The sequence below is a fragment of the Rhododendron vialii genome, chromosome 4a, assembly GCF_030253575.1.
Source record: "Rhododendron vialii isolate Sample 1 chromosome 4a, ASM3025357v1".
NCBI lineage: Eukaryota > Viridiplantae > Streptophyta > Magnoliopsida > Ericales > Ericaceae > Rhododendron > Rhododendron vialii.
The window spans coordinates 34,354,964-34,380,182 of NC_080560.1; the positions used below are offsets into that span (position 1 = coordinate 34,354,964).

Below are 25,219 nucleotides of genomic sequence, written 5' to 3' on the forward strand. Positions count from 1 at the left end.
TTTTTCCCTTCTTGAAGATGTTGTTTGAGTGGAAGACATGTCTACAGTAGTGGAAAAACACAATTATACGTTCTGAATAAAAGGAAAGCACAACTGTCCACGAATCAAAACGTCCAACCAAATGATTCCTTCAATGACCACTAATGACAAAAGAAAGTTCTATTGGAAGCAACCTATGCGAATATTACATATCTATACACGTGTATTACTTCTATCTTCTACTATTTCATCATAGTATTGTTGGTAGACAACTTTCATATACTATCATCGCAAATAATTGCCTTAACACGATTCCAGGTAAGGAAAATGGTACTCAGGTTCAACACATAGGTCATAAGTACGACTAAACAACCCAACATTTATACTCCGAATTAAATTAAAACTACAATAAGTTTCTGCTACATCTTGCCAATTCTCAATACAACATAATAATGACAAAAAGTTGGGAAATTACAAAATAACATGGGCATCAGTACTTGGCTAACACATAGCCATACTAGAATCTGAATTTAACGACATCTCCCATCTTCATTTCAACACGATGACCCCCATCGTGATAATGAGGCATATGGCCAAAAACTTTGTCAACATCTTTGAATACTCAAATTGTTGTCGAATGATCATAACCTCTTTCTCAAGTGCTACAACATCATCAATGACCTTGGTAGCACAGACATTGGAAGCACAGACATTGATATATTCAGTCGATCCCCAACCGCCAATTTGACTACTGCTTGTCCATTCCACAGGGAGGCACCAGTCAAAGAACCCACACCGAGCTGCCCTCTCCTTACGACATATAAAATACAATTCTCCTTTCGACTTCTCATTCTTTTCAACAACCTTAATTTCAGCCATTGTCCCACAATAACAATTTCTTGGCTTATACAGAAGTTTGGGGGTGTTGGTAACCCCTTTCTTGGTCTCACTCTCCGCTCGATAATAACTACTGCTCGATGACATTTGCCTTTAACAAACAGGTATATTACTACAGATTAGTACAAAATAATTACTATAGATTTTCTTTTTTAAGAACTGAACGCAGGGTAGAATTTTTTCAACAAAATCTACAAACATTAACCAGTATCGTAAACCCTAAATGTTGATGAAGAACTAAAACAGTAGGATATTCTTCTTCCCCTGAAGAAGAAACTGGGGATGCTTTGGTAACTAAAACTGTAATTTACTTTGCTGCTGAGACTGGAACTCAAATATAAAATTTGCTGCTCCAACAGTTGGAATCAAATTCCAACTGCAGGCATTGAGAGTGGGTTTGGAAGGATTCGTCGTAGTGGACATAACCCAACCTCAAAGATCATTCCTATTTGTATTTTTTTTCTTTTTCGGCCTGTTTGATTGGGGGTTTAAGATTAGGTGGGTCGTGGTCGAGGGATTGGTAGTCCGAGGGCTAAATGCAGTGTAGGATCCTGTGTTTGTGGAGGGATTATATTACTAGGACAAAGAACAGGAGAGAGAGAGGACCCATGGTGTGAGTGTGACACATCTCCTACTTTACTCCCTATATGTGTCACCATCCCCTTCTCGCCTCTGCTTCTTTGGTGTCCCAATCGCCATTAAAGAGCACACAGAGGAAAAAAATACTCTGTAGTAAGTCGGAAAAATAAAACCCTTGTCAAATCTCTCTCTCACTTGCTCTAATCTTACAAATCTATAACAACCTACACACAGAAACCCTAACCTCAAGCCGAAGAACAATCCTAAGCCGAAGAACAAGAAGAATACCTGAAGATTGGGTACAGAAAGTTGATGAGAGGTGGTGTAGATCTGCTCCGGCAACACACTGTGTACGATGACGACTGTGCTTCTCGTTTCTCCTCTCTGATCTTCTCTCTCTGGTCTCTCTCCCCCTTCTCTCTCTTCTCTAGGTGTCAGTTGTGTGGTGAGCAGATGAGAAGGGAGTGGATAAGGAGGGAGGGGCAAATCTGGTAAAATGAGGGAGTATTATGGGTATATTGGTAATAGAAACCCAAAATCCGAAAATGAGAATCCAAAAAACTCCTCAAACCCAAATTTTGGTTTTTGGCTCCTAAACCCAAAATCCGAAAACCTATTCTCCTAAAATCCATTCTCAACTTCAGTTGCCAAACACTCAAAATCTGAAAATGAGAATCCAAAAATTTACTTGCCAAACACCCCCTAAGAATCGTGAGAGAGAGAGAGAGAGAGAGAGAGAGAGAGAGAGAGAGAGAGACGAACCTTGAGCTGCTGTGAAGTCGATGTAAGGAGAAATTGAGAGACGAACCTTGAGCTGCTGTGAAGTCGATGTAAGGAGAAATTGGCACAAAATTTTGTGAAATTGTTTATACCCATTTTTGGCCAAAAATCAGAAAATGAATTTATGGGTTTAAAGGTGGCCTTGAAGGTCAATCTCTGGCCTTGAAAGGCCTTACAATTAGTGGCCCACGAAATTGGGCCAGTTTGGAAGCCATTGACTGAATGAAATTTTGCAAAGGCTTGGGTCAAATTGATGTCTAAAATTTCGTTATCACAAGCCCAAGCCCAAGCTTGGCCATACACTTGAATTGACCCACTAAACCTGAGCATTTTATCCAGGCCTAGCCCAGTTCTTAGAAGTAATAAGGCCTACAAATAGGTCCAAACAGTTAAAGCTTGGGTTTTCTCACCAGGCTTGGGCTCAGAAGGCTTACAATGGACGAAGGCCCATGATTCACATTGAGTTCGGGTCCAAATAACATATGGGCCTACTTCTTAAAGAAAACGTCACCTATGGCCTTCAGTTGGCAGGGAAAAGGCTTCAAGCTGCTCACAAGCAGCTCAAAGGCCTAGAATGTTCTTGTTGGGCAAATCTAGGCAAGCTGCTTACAAGCAGCTCAAAGTCTGAGTCTATACTCTCCTTCAGCACGAAGCAAGGCTTAGGACACATGGCAGCCATGCATGAAGACATCCTAAGCAGCTCACAAGCAGCTTAGGCCTGCACAAACAGCTCAAAGGCCTAGAAGGTTCTATTTAACATCACACAAGCTGCTCATAAGCAGCTCAACCAGGCCTGCGTTTTGGCCTTGGTGGGCCCAAATATCTCTTTTTTATAAACATCTATGCTCACAAGCAGCTCAAAGGCCTCAAGCTGCTCACAAGCAGCTCAAAGGCTTAGAATGTTCTTGTTTGACAGACCTGGGTAAGCTGTTCACTAGCAGCTCAAGGTCTGAGTGGACCCCACCTTTCAACATGAAGCAAGGCCAAGAATAGGTGGTGTACATGCAGCCCTTGGAGCTGTTGGAGAATGGCTCATGCAGACCTAAGCAAACTGCAAACAAGCAGCTCACTCAGGTCTGGTTAATCCTTTGTTTCTCGATTCTTCTTTCATAAGGAATCAAGTTTAGAGGAATTGAGGGCCCACAAGAGATAGAAGACCAATAAAATGGTAGGAAGGCCTGGAGAAGTATTGGTCTTCAGCAGTGGTGGGCCCAGAAGGAGTCCATTCAAGTAATAGCTTGAGTATTGAAGCAGCTCAAATGGCCTGGATGCTGCAGGAGCTGAAATTCTTTTTACCATTTTACAAAGTTTTATACAAGGAAGAAGGATTTCTTAAGCCTTTGCCGTTTTCTTGGAGTAAAAGGAATGTTTTGGTCAGGGAGCAGCCCCTCATTGGAGCATTTCGAAGTTGCTCAAGCCTAAGCCTCTGTTAGAAGGCCACATGGCAGCCATGCATTGAAGCATTTGAAGCAGCTGAAGGCCTGAAGCCCCTATAAATTACATATTTGAAGGCCTTGGCAAAGGTGCACGACCATCAAGCCCACGGCTTATCTAAATTACATTTCAATTATCTTTCAACTATTTTTATCTTTGGGTCCACGACCAAACAAGCCCAAGGCTTATTCAAATTACATGTCAATTATCTTTACATTCCAGCAAACGTCTTTACTTTTCTGTCCAATCTAGCCCAGCCTAGATTTTATTTTCTTATAGCCAGACTTTGTTAAACCGTTAATGAAGTCCCTTTAATTCTGTTTTAGGTCTTGTTCTACTTTTTCTTTCCATTTTCTAACAACGATTATGAAATTTTTAAGTCCTTTTCATTAAGGCAAACCACGAACCACATATGGCCTCACCCCTTAGGTCGTACACAATCGTCTTACAGAAGTCAGATTGAGGCATCCAAGCCTTGATACGAATTTGGACCGCAATCCAGTCCTGGCACGCCCGCAACTCCTAGCCGATTTGGTTTTACACTTTTTGTGGAGAAACAGAAATACGGTTGTGTTTCCCCAACCCCAACACCAGTAAATAGGCGTGGTTACGGAACACACGTTTTGTTCTTACTTACTAAACACGTGATCACTATGCACGATTCTTTCGTATTTTACTCTTGGACGCACAGAATTACAGTTGGTTGCAACAAATTACACTTGGCTACTTGGAATTGCATATGGCTACGGAATATTAAAAGCGTGATCACCGAAAATGATTCTTTCGTAAATAGCAAGGCTCTTGGCCACGAAAAATTACAGTTGGTTGCTTTGAAATTGCATATGGCCACGAAATAGTGAAATCATGATCACTGTACATGATTTTTTCGTGTTTTACATGGCTTTTGCCGCGAGAAATTACATTTGGCCGCGTCAAATTACAGTTGAACGCTAGAAATTGCATCTGGCCGCGCAATAGTAAAATCGTGATCACTGTACACGATTTTTTCGTGTTTTACATGGCTTTTGCCGAGAGGAATTACAATTGGCCGCATTAAATTACAGTTGGCCGCTTATAATTGCATTTAGCCGCCAAATACTGAAATCGCGATCACTGTACACGATTTTTCGTGTTTACATGGCTTCCGCCGTGAGGAATTACAGTTGGCCGCATTAAATTACAATTGGCCGCTTATAATTGCATTTGGCCGCGAAAGTGATTTACATGACTCCTCGCCGCAAGGAATTACGATTGGCCACAAGTAATTACACATTTCCGCTTGAAATTACAGATGGCCACAATTTCATTTGGGTACCTTGGAAAGTTGCTTCATTACTGGAATGCTGACCGCTTCGATGACTAGCGGTATCCCAACAACGAGACCCCATTCGACTGAGACTGCTGCTATTTCTTGCTTATTTCTATGATCTGATCAACGGGCTAGGGTTTCCAAACATCGCCATGGATTCAAATGAACACGAGGTCATATCCTTACTTTTCATGTTTTTTTGTGTGTGTCTGTTTTTATCGATATTTCTCATTATTTTTCTTGCATTTGGTAGATGAGAAAGCGTGCTGAAGAACAGAAAATTTTCATTAGTTTGGTTTATCTTGATAACTAGATCTCTGGACCACCTCGACTAAATCCGGATTCTTGAAGTTAGGGACCGGGCAAACGGTGGCCTCACGGTACAGAATGTTTGGCCACCGTGAAATTCAAACATGTGATCACAAACACTTATTGCTTTTCCCATTCCCAGTTGGAATACAACTTCTGATTCTCGCTTGAGGAAGTTGTGTCAATGTGTTTACCACAACTTCTTCTTTTGGGCCAAAACATTTTGATGCTAAAAGATTAAGCTTTTACCAATATAACAGTTTTGGCAATCAATATCGCCCTAGGTGGTGCTTATTCCGAGAGTAATTATTCAATAGTCCAGGAGTACAGACACGCAGTACTCTGGACAAGTTTACAAGTGGTCTGGAGTATTACGTGGCGGCACCCCGGACTATTGTATAATTTCACTTATTCTGAGCACTTGCCGGTCCTTCTTGTGTTTCGTTACAGATGAACGTATACGTGAAGGTCATCAAAACAGTTGCCTTAAAAGGTATCACAGACAACTAAAAAACTGAAGGCATTGTTTCATAAGAAGGAAGGCACTCCGGGAAATGTTCAGGAGCTGTTTTTCGCTGTGAGCGGCTCAAGGATGACCACAAGCTGGTTGACTATGGTATTTGGACGAACTCCACTCTCCATCTTTTTCTCCAAACTATAGACAGGATAAAGCTTCTTGTCTACATACCATCAAATGCAAAACAATCTGAAGTTGAAGCGAAGTCTTGTGAAACTGTTGAGAACATTAAACTCTTGATTCAGACAAAAGAGGGCATCCTATCAGATCAATTCACTCTTTTCTACAGTGGAAAGCTGCTGGAAGAAAACAGAACTTTGGCCTCTCTCAATATCCAGTCAGAATCGATCCTTTATTTGGTTTTCAACCCAAGAGATGTGATGTCAGTTTCTGTGAAAATGCCGACGGAGAGATCCTGAAACCGGAAGTCAAGGTCTTGCACACAATTCGTGATGTCAAGGCAGTAATTCGGAGTTTCGTTTGTTTTGTGGACATAGACGAGCAGAATTTAACTTATACAGGAAAGCTACTTGAGAACTCAAAGACTTTAGCTTATTATGACATTAAGGAGAACTCCCTCTTAGAGATGTTGCCTTTTACCTATCAGATATTTTTGATGGACTTGGATGGAAAAACACACTTTCTTAGAGTGTGCAAAGAGGACAGGGTCAGGGATGTGAAGTCTAAGATTTTACACTGGTTTAGTGTGCCCGTTCACTGCTATAATCTTGCATATGCTTGAAAAATACTCAAGGATGACGAAGATTTGGCTACATACCATATTGTGAAACATTCCCATCTCCATGTAGTTTTTCGAGTTAGCGTACCAAAGTTTTTCCCTCTAGGGCACCGAGCCTTTGCACTATCGGGGCCTTTGGAAACTTTGTGCTTTTTGGTTGTCCCTAGGCTAGATGCTGACTTGCCTATATGTTCTGACTGCTCTGTTTCATTTGTAGTTTTTTTGGCTCCACTGCCTTACCATTCACATGAAACTTCACTATCCTTAGGCTGCATTTAGCTCATGGAAGTTTAGAAGGATTTGTCAAGGGAAGGGACCGTGGTAGGGAAAACTTATCTTTTGTTACTTAAGTATCTTATTAGCTTTTCCTTTTCCTTCCTCTACAAATCCCTCCTCAAATCCACGATCCAAACACAGCATTTGCGATTTAATGCCATGATATGAAGAAACTAATGAAACAAACCGGGTCAATGGAATAGGGATACGTGATCTCTCTTTGGTTGATTGCCTTTGCAGGGTCATATTTCTCTTCCTGATTTTGTTATCAAGAACTGCAAAGTGAGAGTCGATTTGGACAAGCATGCTTCATTATTTCAGGTTTGTTTAAGTTACAGCTGAAGGTTTCTAATTGTTTTGCACATAGATGTTCTTCCTTGTTATCGCCATTATGTGACCATTTGTTTCTAACTGCAATCGGGTTTGGACATATTTTAGGTAGGTACGTACTTTTATGGTGATAGATAAGAAGTTATCCAACACGATCTCGTGTTTTTTTCCGATTATTCTTGGACTGTTATAATAGTTTGGAATATTACTAACAATCCAAACAAGCCTTGTAATGAATACTTCTCCTATTGACAAACTTCCGTAGAGACTAGAGGGCAAGTTAGCTACTTTGAAAATCGAGAAATTTCTGGCTTCCAAAGCTCGTTGAGTCCGCTAAGAGCAGACTTGAGTCACACCAAGTGGTGTACATCTCAAAACAATACAATTCTGAAGGCTCAATTATACTGTTGAAAGTATATCAGAAAGTTTTTCAATTGGAAGTCTATGCTAGAAGAAGAGCATGTTGAGCTTGTAACGTTTTTTTTCTACATTCCGAACCACATTCACAGGGTCACCATTAAACAGCTAGCTCATGAGAAAAACAAAAAGAATGAGAATGGGATTCCTGTGCTCTTGATCCCACCGGAGCTTCTGTCGCTAGAGAGAAGGAAGCCACAGTTCTCGCAGGCAAACTTCCCATTTGCAAACAGCTACGAGGCCACCTTGCTTGCTTACGTCTTGTGAAAGGGGTCCAAGCTCCAAATCATCATATTCCATTCAGTCCGGATTAGATTAGGAGGAACTCTAACATCACACAATGACTTTGATACATGGGTGTCCAGATTATATTACAAGCACCTTGATTCTGAAATCTTGAAGTCAACGACTAAACGGATCTCGAGGGACCTCGACCCAACATAACTTTTTGGATGTCATTTTTTTGGGGAGACTAATGTAACGACTGTCTCAAATTAAACAATTGTGAAAACATATGAATTTTTGAAAAGTCGGTGCAAATTTCTCAGCATCTTTTTTTTTTTTTGTGTGTGTGTGTGTGAATGTGAGATCTTTCATTAGCTAACAAAAAGATTTTAGTATGACCGTTATGGGGTTACCCATTTTCCACTCACAAATTAAAAGCATTTAAAATGCCCATATTAACTCATATAAGAACCATTTCTTTAGGAGTTGCATAGGAGAATCTCAACAGATTAATTCTATTCACATCTTCAATTTCTCTCTCTCTCTCTCTCTCTCTCTCTCTCTCTCTCTCTCTCTCTCTCTCTCTCTCTCTCTCTCTCTCTCTCTCTCATCACACACACTTATTAATCTAGATTAATAGCAATATAGCATCATCACATGATTTGATTATTCAGATTTGTTGGTCACGAAAAATTTCAATCCAAAGGCAACCCATTTGATAAAAACTTGTCCTGCATGGTTTATCATTGTTTAGATCACTGATTTTTCTCAATTGGTTCATTACTGTTGAATTTCTACAATCCAATAAGAGAAATAATATTTCCCTTCGGTCTTGGCGTATCGGCCGTAGCCGGATGCCGCAGTTCAAGATACTGCTTTATCGTTTAAAATCCTACGATATGCAAATTTTAGAGTGCATTTATAAAGTCGGATAGATACGGAAACTTGTGAAATGCTTTTTGGATTAACCTTTTGATATTGATATGGGCAGGCATTTCGGCTGAGGAAATTATTCGTTGGAGATGCTGGGAAAAAGAAAAGAGAAGCTGAATTTGGGAAAAGGCCTTATTGGATGGTGCCAGTGAGCCATGGGTATCATGTTGTCGAGGATCGGTCATTCACAGGTGAGTCGAATGGTGAGTCCAACTCGGTCCCCGTCTCTGTTGTGGCACAGAGAGAGCAAATTGGAGAACTTGAAGTGTGGTTTTTTGGAGTTTTCAATGCAAGAATGGGAGACTGTGTTGCAAAGAGCATGCAGTCACATCTGTTTGATAAAAAGCCCAAAGAGGTAAGAAGAAAAAGGCTTCCCTTTAAATATTTTTACTAGGGCTAGTATACGAGCCAAACAGGCCGAGCAGTGAGGAATTAACGAGTTTTAAAAGATTTAGTAAAGCTCAACTCGTTTGTTATCTAAATAGCTTTAATGAAGTCGGCCACGAGCCAATTTTGACTAGCTTGTTCATGAAAGCTTAAAGGGTTTAAAAAAACATTCAAGTTTGAGTTGTTCATATAACAAACCGATGTTAATGGAATGGACTTTGAACAAGCTGAACGCGAGCTCAAACTGTAAGTGAGGCTTATTACATGAATCTCTGAGGTTTATAAGTAGATTTAGGGTGACGACGCCGACGAGCCGCCTGGCCTAATAGTTGAGCCACCTCTGAATAATTAAGGTACATCAACATTTGGAGTCCGAGAAGGATTGGGGCCTTGTAGTGAACAAAGTCACTACAGGATTGTAGTAAGCATCTCAGTAGTTTATCTAAACAATTAATGGTCCGGATCTTAACCAAACTCTTTCAGGAACAGTTTTTTTAATCCGGACTATTGCAAACACTTTTGGACGGCTGGAATTGATCACTTCAACCTCAACCCTGTAGTAACTTTGCTAGCTACAGTGTCCCCGGATCTGTCCAGGACATAGTTGAATAAACTACTGTTTGTATGGTTTTCCAGTCTCACTTGAAGAGGAAGAGCAAAGAGGCAATGAGAAAGGCATATGTGGGTGCAAGAGGGAAGATGAAAGAGAAAGCAGAGGAGAAGGGGAAGGGGAAGGAGAAAGGGAAAGTGGGTGGTGGTGGTTCAGCATCTGCCATTGTCATCAATGGAGAGAAGGTTGTGATGGCTAACATGGGTGGATACAGAGCTGTTGTGTGCAGAGATGGTGAGGCTCATCAGATCAATAGGACAAGGCAAAATCAAGGGACCCCCAGAAGACATTGGTCTAGAAAACTCATTCCAGGTAGTTTTTACTTCATCAATCATATCAGTTTGCACTTTCTTTTAGTAAGTTCCAATGATGTCCCTTCATTGTATTGATCACTTTATAACGAGATAAGACATATTAGGAAAAGAATCTAGGAACACACCTTATGCACACCAGTCTAGACTCATCTATGTTCGGAACTGTTGGATATATGTGAACCCACACGCATCAAACAGCGTCGAACATAGTTGTGTTTAAAGGTCGTGTACGTGCCATTGCACTATTCGAAACTAGGGAATGAGAGAACAACATGCCTGCTTTGTTCCATATACAAGGCCCATTTAAGACCCAAGAAAGTGTTCTAAATCGTTCATTCTGGTGGACTTGTTGAGTAGGTAATGCCCACAAACCGCAGTAAATCACATTGATTCGGTATCAATAGCCACATGAATAAGAAAATGGTGTTCGCTCATTGAGGTACCGATGTTTAATCAACTTGATTTTGTGCATACACAGACAACTGAACGAGATAATAAGATAACAGTGATCAATTTAAAATGCATCTCCTATAAAGAGCGCAGCGGGTCTAGCAGGCCCCAGGTACTAATGAAAGATGTGCGTTGTAATACTAATGAAAGGTGACAAAGTTCCTTGAAAGAACATTTCACATTTGTAGGCAGCCTTGCCCTGCTTAGTTTTCTTTTCTTTTCTTTATTTATTTATTTTTTCCTTTTTCGGTTGGTAAAAGACTGATTTCCATTGCTTCTAATTGAAAACAAGTTCAAATGTATCAAGATCTCAATGTTTCGATGGGCCAACTATTTCAGGTGTAATACGGATGCCCAAAGCGCGTATACTCGTGCGCGAATCCGGTGCTGAAGTGGGGACTGATAAGGCAAACCCTAAATGCTCAGCAGAAATTGTGGTTGGAGATGAAAGAATAGACTCCAATACTGAGTTTGTCATCTTGGCTAGTACTGGCATCTGGGAGGTATACATTCCATTTTTCTTGACCGTTTTCTTTCTATATCACACTAAGATGCACGCACTTGTCTGGGATAGGGGATACTGAAACATTCGTGGACACTCCCTACATGTGTTGGACACATCTCAGATATGCATCTTATTTATAAAACTGACAAGTTGAGGACACGTTAAGGCGGTCTCATAAGAAGACCAAATTAACGAGAAAATTGAGAGGGGATCGATCAAAATGATCGCGATGCTGTATGTTTAGTTCCCGTGTCATAATATGCACATAGAGGATCCGCCAGAGAGGCTTTAACTAGAATGAGCAAAAGCAATATTTCCTGTTTGGTCATTCGCTTTGAGTGATTACACAGTTGTGTTATCTTTCTTAGGTGCTAGAGATACCCCTTCCTTTTGAGAATTTGGATATTTGGGAATTTCTTGAATAAATAATTATTTCAACAGGGTCTTTTCCCATGCACCAAAACAAAGGTAAGTGAGGATGTTTTTCTGGAAAGAAAACTTACCTCATGGACCCAGATGACATACTCAGTTTGAATGACAATAATGAGAATGTGATGTCATATTTCCTTGATTCCTACGTTCGAACTGCCTAGAATGAGAATCTAATTCCCAACGACATATTCAACCACAAAAACACATTCCCAAACTAAGAGTTTGATCCCTCCCATACCCCATGAAAATTATCCTAGATTTCTAGCTCAATCAATAAAAAAGGAAATGTTTAAGAGTAATTTTCAAAATAATTGATTCATAGATGAGACTACTAAATTAACAAAAACATCGAAATAGAATTACTTTAGGTATGGAATTACTAGGGATCAATTAGATTCATAGTAATCAAACTCGTATTCCTACCAAAAGATCATGGGCAATTAAACATAGCGTAACTGTATTAAAAAAAAAAAAAAAACTGTTTAGCTTATCATCCTTGATCTATCTTTTAACAAACACATTAAATAGTTTTGCTTGTTTTTTCCTTCATTCTTTTACTACACTTTCCATCGTATTTTTTCCCCGACACAAAAGAGGGAAGCAAAGTTTCTCATTAATACAAAACTGAAGTACTCGTCACAGCAACCAATCTTTAACAATATAAACATTTCCCTAAACTTGAGATGAACAATCTCTTTCTTGTTTTATGAGTTTAAAAGATATCATAACAGCAAGAATCGACGATGAGGAAGAACTTCTCGAAAATCTCCAGAACGAACTTCAGCTTATGCCCGTGGATGTAATCCTTTGTCTAACAATCATGCAACTTAAGAATATAGCTGACTTGCTGATTTTCTTTCCTAGAGTAAGGCCTTCATATATTGGATTCGTTCGGATTTGTTCTTACTCACATAGTATAAGTCGTTTATTTCCTCTTTCCCGTGCCAATGGTGAGCAGCTCAAAGCTCCGAAGAGGATCGTCACGGCCGCCTCTTGTGGCAGCAGCACGGGTGAAAGATGCTGATTTGGACTCAAGACCCGGTTGGACCATGCGACCACTGCCTGATCCCAATCGGCTATGTCGGTTCTCACTGACTTCAACAGATGAGCTTGGTCGGCTGCCAGACATGACGAGAGGTGCGACTTCTTTCAGAGTCAGGTTGCTGAAAAGTAACACAAGCAAAGGGCAATAAAGAGAGTTACAACGAGTTGAGGGGTTCGCAAAAACTCAAAGTTCTACAGGAAGTGAAAGGCATTAAAATTGATTCTTGTCTGAATGAGCTTTCAAGCAAGTTTAAAACTGTTTTTAGCTCAAATGCATAAGCAGAAGTTTTGTGGATAGACACACCAAACAAAACTTCACTTCCACGGCGTCGGTTTCTAATCACCCCCTCAAAAGCTACCACAAACACCCAATTTGCAAATCCCACAATTCAAGGACACTGTTGGAGTAAGACAAAACTTTCAGGTTGGCAAAATAGGATTCTTTATAGCATATACAAAAGCATCACACTGATCTTTTCCCAGAGTCAAAGTTGTTTTTCCCTGAAGCAAAACTTGTTCCAAACAATGAAACAAGTTGCACAGTTTCTCAAGGGCCATAATGGAGAAGTTGTGCCTGGGAAGTTTTCAGAAACAACCACGGGGATGACTGATAATCCCAACAACTTGGATTAGAAATCATGAACTCATCCCATGGGATATAACCACTCAAATGGAGCATTATCGATGAAATGAGAAATTAATGAACCTACAATCAGGATCCACCCATCCAGGTTTAAAATTAAGAGCATGAGCAAAAACATTTTAAATAACCAAATTTCATCATTCTGACTAACCACGTACATCCTCCGAAGATCTTTGTCTGGAATAATCGCTGTGCCTGGACCATGCAAACCACCACCTGTTGTACCATTCCTTCTGGCAAATGCCTCCACTGCACCTGAGAATTTATCTCGAACCTCTTGTCTCACTACATGAAAATGCACATCAAGAATCAACCTAAGTTTCTTTCCATTCAAAATGGACTGCAGTTCCAAATCACTCTATTTTAAAACCATACAAGGAAAACACAAAAATTCACAGGCAGTTTAATTGAGGGCACGCAAATTCCAGAACTCAGATGACAGAAGGATCTTAAATTAGAATGAGATTAGGTTAATTGTTGATGACTAACAACTACATTTGCTACACAATTGAAAACTTGCTGAAGAAAGAAACATACCCGGGGTCCTTTCAGCTCTTTCTGCAGGTGGCCCTGGGTTTAAGGGTAACTTCCCAACGGGCTGCCGAAAAGGGAGTAAACAAGTCAAGGAACATTGACAAAGACAACCTCAACTACTTGCCAGTAATTCTGAGAAGTGAGAAGTAACCCGTGCCCTAGAACTGGAACCAACTTGTGGATACTTCAAAATAGTCCAGTCAAATACGTAGTCAAACTGAGAGCCTGCAGGAATCAAATTAGAAAAGACACCTCTCAAGATTGAAGGCAGTATCATCATCAGTGAGACTGTTAGATGTCACAAGTGGGTGGGAAAGGTCATAGAAATGGAATAATTAACTCAAGGAAAGGAGTTCAGAAGTACACTTTACCTTCTCGAATAAATAGGTCACGGAAAAGCCTCTTCGGGTAGGAGTAATCTGGTTTGTCGTCAAATCACAATGATCGACAGTAGTGAAAGTATGATATGAATTCGGATGGATATGATTTGCAAAGCACCTGAAAATAACAAGTCAGAAATTAGAATTTCATGTGGTTAAACAAAAGGAGAAGCCCGAACTAAGACACCATACACAAGACCCAACACCACCCAGTAACTGTCCTTTCATGAACCAATGCCATCTAGGAACTACTTCTAAGCAGTGGTGCTCAAAGGAAAATGTGGTACTACCTCTATGGGAGTAACATCTTTTCACTAATTCTGTCATATTTCTGCTTTTTAGTGCCAGCTTTCAAACCTTGCCAAGGAAGGCTAAGACAGCAATCATACGAACCAGGTTAGAAAAGTAGAAACGCTAAGAAAATAAACAAACTAAAGGGTTTCCATCAAATGTTCCACCTTCCCCGCAGAAAATACATAAGCACGTAACCAAGAGATTCCAGATCATCCCTTCTGCTCTGCTCTGCAAGTAATAATGCAGATTTAAAACTAGGAAAAATGAAAACTTGAAAAAAATGGACATGTTTTCTGAATAGCTGCAACAAATTAGCCTTACTCGCCAACTCCAAGGTGAGTGTTAACGCTCGCATAACGAGCGGTGCCTGTGAGATTTTTGTTTTCCCTATAAGAGGAGATTCGATAAGTATACATGACAACTTTCCAAAAGGCGGAGAATTGACGAAGGAGGAAAAAGTTTCACAGTTACAATCATGTAACAAGTTCATCAATACGCCAAAATAATCTAAGTAGTTAAACAGTAAATGGTCGCTGATGCTAGGATGAAAAGTCTCAGTCACACTAATGTAAGCAAGCTCATGAATAGGCCAAACCAATGTGTGAGAAAAGGGTAAATGGTTGATGATGCCAAGAAGAAAGTTACAGTATCGGAACTTTGTCAGCTAACCAACTCAAAGACCAGGAACCAAAGTAATTAGCTATCTTAACTCTAAAATTGTAAATCCTTATGAAACCATCTTCACATATTCCCAGGCATCATAGACAATGAAATCTTTAATCTGGATCCATTACTTTCAGCCATGCACAAATGGATATATCTCTCGCAAACTATTGGGCAATACCAATAACTCAAGGGCATTCACGAGTGCCACTTACTGTGAGATAATTGTGTAAAAGGTTTTAAGATAGTTTGAAAGCCCATGTATATTAACTTTCCCGAAACAAAACACCTGCAGACTTGCACAATAAATCCTCCCAACTTCCCCCACACTCCCCAGTCTACTACACAAAGCAATGAAAAGGAAAACTCTATGGCAAGCTTACAATTAAAATAACTTTGAAAAGGAGCTCAAGAGCTGAGAGCTAGATGGTTAAAATGAAAAGTAGAAACCATTTTATCATATCCTCGAAACATAAAGAAGGTACCTCAGTTACCTGTATGGTATGTGCTTATGTGTTTGAAGATCTCTAAACTTCTTTGCAAGCCCATAGTCAATAACATAGACCTGTAGAATGCAAAGTCCATAGTCAAACAGCATATACCTGTAGGGTTGAAAAAAAGGAGCAAAAACAAAAACCGACACAAGAAAAAAAGTTAAAGCAATTAAGAACTAATCCCATAAACCAGAGAGAGAGAGAGAGCGCAAAAAAATAACTAAAAAGTTGAGAAGTACAGAACTGAAAATGGTACAATAGAATAATAAGGTAGATAAGGCCATAGGGCTTTGAACGTCCTTGAATCCCCAGTAACTAATTCGATATGAAATAGGCCATATATAGTAGCCACTACCATGTATTGTATTTTATGCTTGTACGACAACAGAAGTCAAATTGGGTACATATTTATCATTTGTGTCTAGTTTTTCCATTGAAACATTGTATTATAACTCGTATGGAGTATGTCTCGCAATATGAGAGTGCAATACAAACCGACTGGACAAGAAATTGCATGGTTTTTTGTTCTCATATGTCAAAAAAGTTGGCCAGAACTCAGAATGAAAACCTTATAGCAGAACTAAAATTGCCAAAAGAATGGACTAATGAAATCATGTGAATGCAAATGCAGCAACAGGCAACTATAAACATAAAAAAGCATTGCATAGAACATACCTGATTTGCTTTGCGCCCTAAACCCATTAGAAAGTTGTCAGGCTTTATATCACGGTGAAGAAAACCTCTTGAGTGCATATATTCCCCGTGGAGAGAATGAGAAAAGGCATAACTCATAAGTAGAGAAGCGACAACCAGTAGTCAAAGTTCAATCAACACTCAGAACAACTAGAGTACTTACTAACAGATCGGCAAGCATTAAAACTGTTTTTAAAGTGAACTTCCGATTACAATAGTTGAATAAATCTTCAAGGCTTGGTCCAAGAAGGTCAATAACCATTGCATTGTATTCACCTTCAACTCCAAACCATTTAAGATGGGGAATACCAGCTTCACAAAAGAATTAAGAGATCGGCACATCACTTCGGATCAACGGAATAAGAAATTACTTGCAATCATAAAAGGGAATGAACCAAAGAGAAAACTCACTTCCGCCCTGAAGAAGCATGTACAATTTCGACTCATATTGCAGCTGAGGGTGTTTAGTCTTCACTGATTCCTGCAAAAAAAAAATGCAATCATCATGATAAAGTCAGAACATCAGAGAAGGGTCAGAAGAAACTTTATGGGCTCATTTTATGGAGAAACAACTTACAAGAGGAAATTAACAACAGTCAGTAGAAACAATTATAAAGGCGCTTAAGTTTTGCATACCAAATTCTTGTTAGAAGAAAATATTCAGTTTTGTACTAAAATTTCAGCCAAACAAACCGATTGAGGCTTGTAGTTACAAGGACCCAATGGCAAGCAATAAAAAGAAATACACTGGGGTAATGCAATTGACAACACGAGGAAGATGATATAGTAACATGAGAAAATAAGGTAGAAAGGGTCTGTCCATCCATACATGCAACTCTAAACTTAATTGATAAGTTTGTTTTCACAAAACACTACGCAATAGTTAAATTCAAAATACAGAAAGTACTTTGGGAAACCATTTTCCAGTTACTTGAAATGACTCCAGTTTGTTTGGAGTGCAATTCTAGATATCCCAATAACGAAATCCATAAGTAAACTATCAAATTTATAACCGAGCTATACTTATCAGCAAAGGTAAAATCCCTTCATTTGAAATCCACATATGTCCAAACGGAGAACAAGTGAATTGGCATAAACACAATCGAAGTTCCATCACAAAAACAAGATAATCAACCAAATTTCATGTTTAAAGTACCTACTAAAACAACCATTGTAGGAAGAACCAAGTTCCAATGCCCAACTAAAGAATCAATCCAAAAAAAGAGTCCCAAGTAACTTTCTAAAAACATTTGCAGATGCACTAAATAATAAGTATCCAACACAACATTCAATCACTCTCATTAGCAAAAACACATGCATACCAGATTCACAGCAACTTCCTCTCCAGTTTGTACATTCACTCCTGAAACACATTCCAAAATCTTCAATAAAACATCACAACTGATGAAACAAAGGTGAATGCCACTAGAATTTCATATACCCAAATACAGCTCGCCGAAAGATCCGCTCCCAATCTTCCGCCCGAGCTTGAACTTCCCACCAATCACATGATCCATATTTTGATCCCCAATCGAAATCACCTCTTTCTAAATAACCTAATATTGCAATATCTCCCTTCTTTTCAACCTCAATACTATGCCAAAACCAAACCCAAAAAAATCTAAACTTTTCCCCAATCACGTGACTCAAAATTTGATCCCGATTGAGATTGCAAAAACGTTCCTCAAACAAGAAAAAAAAAACCTTAATACTTCAACACCTCTTCTCTTCAATCCAATCCAAAACCACACAAAATCCCCAATCAAGATCACGTTCGTTGACAAAAACCCCAATAGTCCAATCTATCTTTCCCTTCAAACCTCAATACAATCCACAATCCAAAGCCACGCTACACCAGTTTAATTATTTAACTTATAAAAGTCTTTGTGGTGTACAGTAATTGTATTCTTGCTATTGTATGTATGCATCCGGCTTTGGACTGCATGGAACTGTTTGTGACCATAAAAGTAGTACTTTTTTTTAATGGATTAGATCTTTAATAGATTTTTATTGCTAAGAAAAGTATCTTATTGCTAGGATTTTTTTTACGAATCTGAATTATCTCAGTCGAACGAAAGGGCTGAGATATGTTTGACTGCTGAGAAGTTGGATGCTATTGGTATCATTCTTGTAAGAGTGTGCTAATGGTATCTCATTTACGGTTTAGTATTAGGTTTTGTAATAAGTATTAATTCTTTCTAAAAAATTACAACCTAATAGTAACAAAATATTTGAACAACTCAGATTATACAATATGTGGTAACATATTTGGGAATATACATTTCGTAATGAGTACTATTAGTTCTGGTTGTTTGATCACCTTAAAAAGAAAACGACTAGGCCAAATATCGAATCTCACGACGATAATTAGAATCATTCAACAAAAAAAAGTATGACCAATTAGTACTACTTAATAGTGAGTGTCGGCCGACGACCGAAGAATAACTCTTAAAACAAGAGTTGTTTTGCCTAAACAATTCATGGGGAGACCATTTCAAGTTTCAATCATCCCACAAATGGAGACTATACCAATTCATGATTGAAAAATAAACCGAGCCTGGCACATTTGGAACGTTGCTTTCGTGAGCTTACCAAAATGGATAGTTGGTGACCCAAATGACCCCTACAAAACATTGCCAAGCAGAGGCTGTTACCCAATTCAAACAATCTTGTTTTCTAAAGTTATGGCAAGGCACCTCGTGTAACCCAGCCTAAAATTGATTAATCATTTAATCTGTGCTTATTTTTCTTAATTTCTTTGGAACTTTTAAGCCTTTGAACTGTGGCTGGCACCTGTGGCTAGATGTCGGGTGTGTGTCACGTGCTATTACATGATGCTGAGAGTTGAAACTACAACAAAACATGGGCCAACTTGTCCAGTACTAATGATCAAATTGTCCAACCATCTTTAGCTACATAATCAATTCTATATCCAGCACAAATCCTCCGTATGCAGACATCTCATAACAAAAAATTTCACCGTACGTGAGCCTGATCACGACTCACCAGTGTATGTAAATGTGAACATAGTTTGGCGCAAAGTTTTTCCCAACCGTATCCAAACCTGTAACTTTTTTTCATGCAATGTATTTTTTCTATAAATTGAAGATCAAAGTATACAGCATACTTGAAGACTAAAAGAGGATGGAAAAATAATGCAAGGAGGGGAGAGAACCCTTTCACTAAAAAACTCTCCAAAAACTATTTTTTGAAAACCAAAACCACTCATTGTTTGACACAACACCAAATTCGGGGGATATTATTCAGGAAATTGAAAAATGCTTTGCGAATAATGAGATCTTTTCAAACTAATCCCGTGTCAAACAAGTTTTGAAACCGCTGACCACACAAGTTTTCTATGATTTTCGCTAAATGAAAACCTAAAAGAAAAACTGAACCAAAAGGAGTTCCTTGACCAAAAAAGAAAGAAACAAACAATTAATTCTTAGCCTAGAAAAATTCTCTGCATAACATCTTCAAGCAAACACAAACAGGTCAAGTGGATCTCAATTCTCGAGTTAAACATTACAAACATAGAAGTGAGGGGAAAAAAATGACATCCCAAAGTGTCGTGAACAAAGCACCCCCCGGCCTGTAAACACGGAATTTGTAAGGTTTTTACACCATTTGAAGACATCTCCTAATCGTCTTCTCTTTCAGGGGGAGGACCGCATGGCAAAAGCATTTTCTGCACAGATTATAAGAACAATCACAGAAAACATTAGATGCTTTACAAAATCAAGACTACTATCATCCTGCATAAACACCTAATAAACACCATATTCTCGTGCTTCGTAAACTAAAAAAAAACAATCATCTTATATCAGTCAAAAAATAGAAGTTTTACGACATTCCATGCAATTGACATGTAAACTTCTTCTCTGTGATACACATACAAGGAGTCTTATGGATGATAAGTACATTTTCTATCCCAATATGTTCAACTTCTGTAGAGATGAACATGTAAATCATCATACAGTGCACTTCATGAACAGAAACATTGTGTTTGAACATTGCAGAGGCTTGCAAAAAATGACTCTTGAAGATGATGAATTTTAGCATGTCGCTCAATGTCTATCATCAGAAATTGTACTGGCCTCACGAAGGTAGAGGTTAATGGTATATTTATAGGTTTGCGAGAGAATTCAGTAAACGTGCATTTTTAAGTTAAGGACTACATTGCACCTTCATTTAAAAGTTCCATCTTCTACTGAGTCATAAGCTATACTGTAACACCCTAGACTCCTAATTATCTTAATTAGTTTAAATGGTATTTTATGAGCGTATTAGTGTTGGAGTTAATCTAATTAAGTTGGAGTATTTTGGTATTGTAATTAATTACATATGTTAATAAGGGTGGATTTATATGACAAGGCAGGGCTTAATAGGTGGGGATGTGGGAAAATCTTTAGTTGTTAGTATGGACTCAATCACATAGGATAATTTTTCCCAAGAGTTTCTACGTTATTCGTGTTCCCACCGCTTCCTTGTATATTGACGCACAGAGAGCGAGAAAGAGAGAGAAACAGAGAGAACTTGGGAAAGGGAAGAACGCAGGAAATTGGAGGAAGAAGAAAGAATCAAGGAAAATTAGGGAAACATCAAGCTTCGATTGTTTTGGAAGTCTACACGTGGTAAATTTATGTTTCTTTATTCTTGATTCCATGTTTTTGTTATTTGATCTCAAAATTTAATAGTTAGGAATCATAGAAACTCTTATTTTGAGGTTTAGAGATAGTTCTTGATACTCTCTCTCATGATATTCTTCAAAACCTAGGTTTGATTTCTCCTGAATGTTCCAAAATCCAATTGAACCGGTAAGTTTTGACTGGTATTCTTGCCTTGGAGATTAATTTGTGAAATTTAAGGTGGATTTTAAGAGCTTTAGGTGAGTTCTTCGCTGGAAACGAGTTCTATGGTTGATTTTGCTGGAAAATCGCTGAACCAAGACAGATTACAGTCCCAACTTTGGATGAGCATATCTTTGTCGTTCGGACTCCAATTTAGGCAAATTTTATATCGAAATTGATGCCCCGAAAGTCTACTTTTCAATGGTGGTAGTCCCAACATCTAATTCTGATCCTATAAGATTTTATAGCCAAAATACTACAGGCTGGTTATAGGACTCCATACCATTTTGGGGTTTAGTTAGGTTTTGACTTCTCCACTCGATTGGACTTTAAGTTTGAGCTACTACTGGGGATGATCTAATGAGAGTATTTAGAAATTTAAATGTATTTCATTGAATCTTAATTATAATTGTCTTGTATGTTTATGTAGGGGACTTGTGTGAAAGCTCGGATCGAGGTGAGTGATTTAATACCTAAATTACATGATTTGAACTTGTTTCCCTTAACGAGCTTACTTGAACAAGTTATATAAATTGTGTACTCCATGGAATAGCAATGGAAGGTGGACCTATTTGTGAAATATTTGCTAATCTATTTAATTGGCATTCCCAACGTCCGGTCTTGCTAGGGGACGGTTTAATGGCTAGCAAGGGTGTTTGAGGTTGGTGTGTGTTTTGGGATAATGCGTAGACGTTTGGCTTATCCACTACCGGGGACGCCCGGTAGCTTTTGAATTTTGAATAGCGGAATGTGCATTACATTCGGCTTATGGTTCAAGTTCTTTGTTTTGAAATATACTATCAAATTATTTTGCATTGTCCATGGAGAGCATGTAAATTATGTATTAGTCACTCATACGAGCGTTAGCTTATGTGTTTTCTCCACCTTTCAGGAATTGACGAGTTGGATGGCGTGACACTTGTTTTGTGGAGTCAGGTCTTATGGTTATTTTATAGATAGGAGATGTGTTTAGATTACCTGTTAAATTCTGTAACCATTGTAAGTAGCTTGCTAAACCTCATAATTAAGCACAGCTCTGAGATGTGTTTTGGGTATATCCTTAGCCTTTGTAAGTATAAGTTGTCGTTTTATTAGATTGCACAGAATATGCTTCCGCTAGTTACGCACTCTTGTTCCTTCTGATTATATAATTTTGAGAAGTTGAATCTATGATTTGGCCTTGGTGAGGGTTTCACCGGCGCTTTGTTATGACTAAGACCTTCAGGATCGAGTCAGGGTCGTTACATATACAGACAAACATTATTATGCACTTCATGAATACCAGAAACAAAGTTCATACTCTCGAAGTCAAAACTAAGAAGTTGGTCATGAGTAGACTTGGAGCAAGATGTCTTCGGAGATTAAAGTTCCATAATCCATCCATCTCTACGTCAATACTCTTAAATGGCTTCATACACAATAAAGAATACCCAAACTATCTAATTCCAACATTTCCAATTAAGAGAACTCAACTAAGCCGCAGTTTCAAAACTCCACTGCCAAAATAAGCAATTGATGGGCACCCACGTTGCACACAACTGCGATAATTGATATTTGCTGAACACATTGCAATTGTGGTCATAAATTCACGTGTAGCATCACGAGAACATGGAGTAAAGTAATGTCTGATTGTACCTAATTCTAACAGTGTAAGGTACCATACTACAATAGCTAGGAGCACGTGGAATGTCCCGTTCCCATTCCACCTACCAAAGCTATCCACACTCTGGATAACAAAGGTCAGCAGGAGAACTGGGCAAGTTGGATACCACACAAGTCAGCAGAGACAGAATAGGAAAAGAGACGGACGGCTGATAGGCAGCAACAAGAAGTTAGCATTTCTTATTTTTCTAGACAAAATCCACTGCCCAACTTCTACAAATGTCAAACCCTGTCAGATGACTCATTGGTGAGATATGAAGCTTTTTGAAATCAATTCCTTGGTTTTTACTTCTCTCCCCTCAGTTGCCAACAAATGAAAAAATGCTATATAGTATATACTGTACCCAATATTCGCAATAGCGCCTCTTCTCTAACTACCTGTTCCCAGTAACTATTATTAGAAACAAGCAACTAAATGATAGACTATCATAACGTTCTCTTTGCACAACAATCATAATTAATCAGCAATCCACCCGCAGGACCTCCAAATCAAACTTGACATGGAGTGGGATATTGCTTGCAGTGGAATTTGAAAGGCAAACACAACACATGACGCCAGTTTCAAAGCAGATATGAGTGCGCACCAATTTCAAAGCACTTTCACGAGGAACAACTAAGCAAATTAGCCTCATTGATAACTCATTGTTATTCAAAACAGAGAACTATAATAACGACAAGTGTGTAACATGTTCTGAACCTGCATAAAATTGTAGCGTTCTCTTCCAATAGATTCATTTTCTGCAACGGCAAAATAGGCTAGCATAGGATAGTGTCCAACATATGAAGCATAGCTGTCCCGCTGGATGTTCACAGCCCATTCACTGGACAAAAACACACCAAAATATAAGAACAATAAGCTATAACAATTAAAAACAAATTGAAAATCTTGCCACAACTTCGAAAGGATTTGAAGATATTACAATCTATGCAAGTCTGCATGCCCAGTTCCAACATATTTAGTTTGTAGATGCTCAAGCTGGGAATTGATATTAAACCTGTCACTGGCCTGCATGTATAGACATCAACCACAGTTACAATAGTAAAAGAACTCCAAAGCTGCTATAAAACCAAAAGAAACTCTCAGTGCAGATATTAGTGACGGATGGCATTCGGTACATTCGGGGCGGATATTGGGGTTTCCGTCCCCGATCCCCGAAACCGATATACCGATAACCGAACGGGGAGGGAAAAAGGAAACCATAACCAAACCATTCGGTTTTCAGGTAATCCCCGAACCGAATGGGTAACCGAACCAGATAAAAAAAGAGAAAAAAAAAAAAAAAAAAACTCAACATTCAGTCATTTTCGAACATAGATCTCAGAGAACCAGAGACGAACACACAACAGAAGTCAAAGTTTCGGTAAAAATAAAAATCTTTTTGGTGGTTTTGAGAGAAGTCACCACCGTCCCCGGAACAAAACCCAAGTTCTAAGGATTGTTTAACAAATCTCCTAATTTGTAGTTCCTATTATTTTAACCTGGGATTAGTGATTTACCATTGGTGCGTTGAATTCAAGGCCTCGAGCTGTTTGCCTCGGCGACGGAGGGTGTCGGTGGGTTTGATGTTTACGATTTGGGGATATTTTAGAGAGAGAGAGAGAGAGAGAGAGAGAGAGAGAGAGAGAGAGAGAGAGGTGTGGAGAGGGAGGGGGGGAGGGGGGGGGGGGGGAAGGTGGAGAGAGAGGATCCGGATAGGGGATCGAGTATGGAAGGTGGTCGGAGGTGGACGGCGGTGAAGCAAGTGGGGGGAGGACCTGGCGTTGGTGAAGAGAGGATACGGAGGTAATCAAGATGAGAGAGAGAGAGAGAGAGAGAGAGAGAGAGAGAGATCGCCGCGCTCGGCGTCTGCTGTAACCTGATGTGGGGAAACGAGGAAAACCCTAACATAAAAGTGCATATATATATATATATATAGGGGTATTTTTGTAAATAGATAATTTCGGTTCAGTTCGGTAACAGTTCGGTTCGGGTAACATTTCGGTTACCAGCTGAACCATAACCGAACCGAACCCGTTTCGGTTATCTCCCACCGTCCACCATATCCGCACCAACAGGAAATATTTCGATTATGGTTCGGGAAAAAAAAACGGTTACGGTTCGGATACCCATTCGATTCGGTCGAGATTGTCATCCCTTTTTACTAGTCCGAAACTAATAAAAAAGAGAACCACGTATCCATAAAACCTGCTTTGGCTTTCCTTTTTCTTTCTTTCCTTTTTTTTGGTTTACAATTTTCATTTATGATTGCAAGTCCAATAATTAAGAACTACATGAATTCTGTTGTTGTTGTTGATGATTGCAAATACATATCCATTAACTACTTTGAACCCTATGGAGACAACCACTCTTCCACTTGTTCACTGTTTTAACTTGAACTCTGTGGAGACAAACCACTCTTCCATTTGTTAATTAATTTACTTGATCTCTGGGGAGACAACAACCCTTTTGTCAAGCTAAAAGAACTCGCACGCAAAACAACATCTAAGTATCTAACGCAAAAGTCAAAACCCAAATATTACCTACACAACTGTTGTGTTGG

At 39.1% G+C, this 25,219-nt stretch overlaps 2 protein-coding genes, 1 long non-coding RNA gene and 1 pseudogene across 5 annotated transcripts; 2 read left to right on the top strand and 2 right to left on the bottom strand.

Annotated features, from left to right (window-relative positions):
• Positions 1–4,926: 4,926 nt before the first annotated feature.
• LOC131322783 (putative protein phosphatase 2C-like protein 44) lies at positions 4,927–12,280 on the top strand. Of its 2 annotated transcripts, XM_058354242.1 has the most exons (6): positions 4,927–5,151; positions 5,738–5,903; positions 7,060–7,140; positions 8,783–9,079; positions 9,748–10,033; positions 10,825–12,280. In XM_058354242.1, the coding sequence occupies exons 2-6, from the start codon at positions 5,880–5,882 to the stop codon at positions 11,067–11,069; spliced, it is 933 nt and encodes a 310-aa protein (XP_058210225.1). In that variant the 5' UTR covers positions 4,927–5,151; positions 5,738–5,879; the 3' UTR covers positions 11,070–12,280. The 2 variants fall into 2 exon arrangements, with proteins under 2 accessions (XP_058210225.1, XP_058210227.1); XM_058354244.1 differs by lacking the exon at positions 4,927–5,151 and having other exon boundaries at positions 5,170–5,903.
• Positions 12,081–18,017, bottom strand: LOC131323933 (casein kinase 1-like protein 10; annotated as a pseudogene).
• Positions 18,018–19,612: 1,595 nt separating this feature from the next.
• Positions 19,613–24,359, bottom strand: LOC131323120 (uncharacterized protein At4g14342-like). 2 transcript variants are annotated; one of them, XM_058354758.1, is made up of 4 exons: positions 24,177–24,359; positions 23,600–23,685; positions 23,377–23,500; positions 19,613–19,855 (listed from the first exon to the last, which is right to left on the bottom strand). In XM_058354758.1, the coding sequence occupies exons 1-4, from the start codon at positions 24,177–24,179 to the stop codon at positions 19,808–19,810; spliced, it is 261 nt and encodes an 86-aa protein (XP_058210741.1). In that variant the 5' UTR covers positions 24,180–24,359; the 3' UTR covers positions 19,613–19,807. The 2 variants fall into 2 exon arrangements, with proteins under 2 accessions (XP_058210741.1, XP_058210740.1); XM_058354757.1 differs by lacking the exon at positions 24,177–24,359 and having other exon boundaries at positions 23,600–23,691.
• LOC131323121 (uncharacterized) lies at positions 20,400–22,226 on the top strand. Its single transcript, XR_009199087.1, has 2 exons — positions 20,400–21,474; positions 21,910–22,226. It is a non-coding gene; the product is annotated as an uncharacterized LOC131323121 (long non-coding RNA).
• Positions 24,360–25,219: the final 860 nt, after the last annotated feature.

Coding starts and splice junctions, on each gene's coding strand:
- LOC131322783 (XM_058354242.1), top strand. CDS start 5,880: ATGACCACAAGCTGGTTGACTATG. Junction 7,141..8,782: donor AGCATGCTTCATTATTTCAG/GTTTGTTTAAGT, acceptor TGATATGGGCAG/GCATTTCGGCTGAGGAAATT. Junction 9,080..9,747: donor TTGATAAAAAGCCCAAAGAG/GTAAGAAGAAAA, acceptor ATGGTTTTCCAG/TCTCACTTGAAGAGGAAGAG.
- LOC131323120 (XM_058354757.1), bottom strand. CDS start 23,691: ATGCAGGCCAGTGACAGGTTTAATATCAATTCCCAGCTTGAGCATCTA. Junction 23,501..23,599: donor CATGCAGACTTGCATAGATT/GTAATATCTTCA, acceptor GTTTTTGTCCAG/TGAATGGGCTGTGAACATCC. Junction 19,856..23,376: donor AACGCTACAATTTTATGCAG/GTTCAGAACATG, acceptor TAATCTGTGCAG/AAAATGCTTTTGCCATGCGG.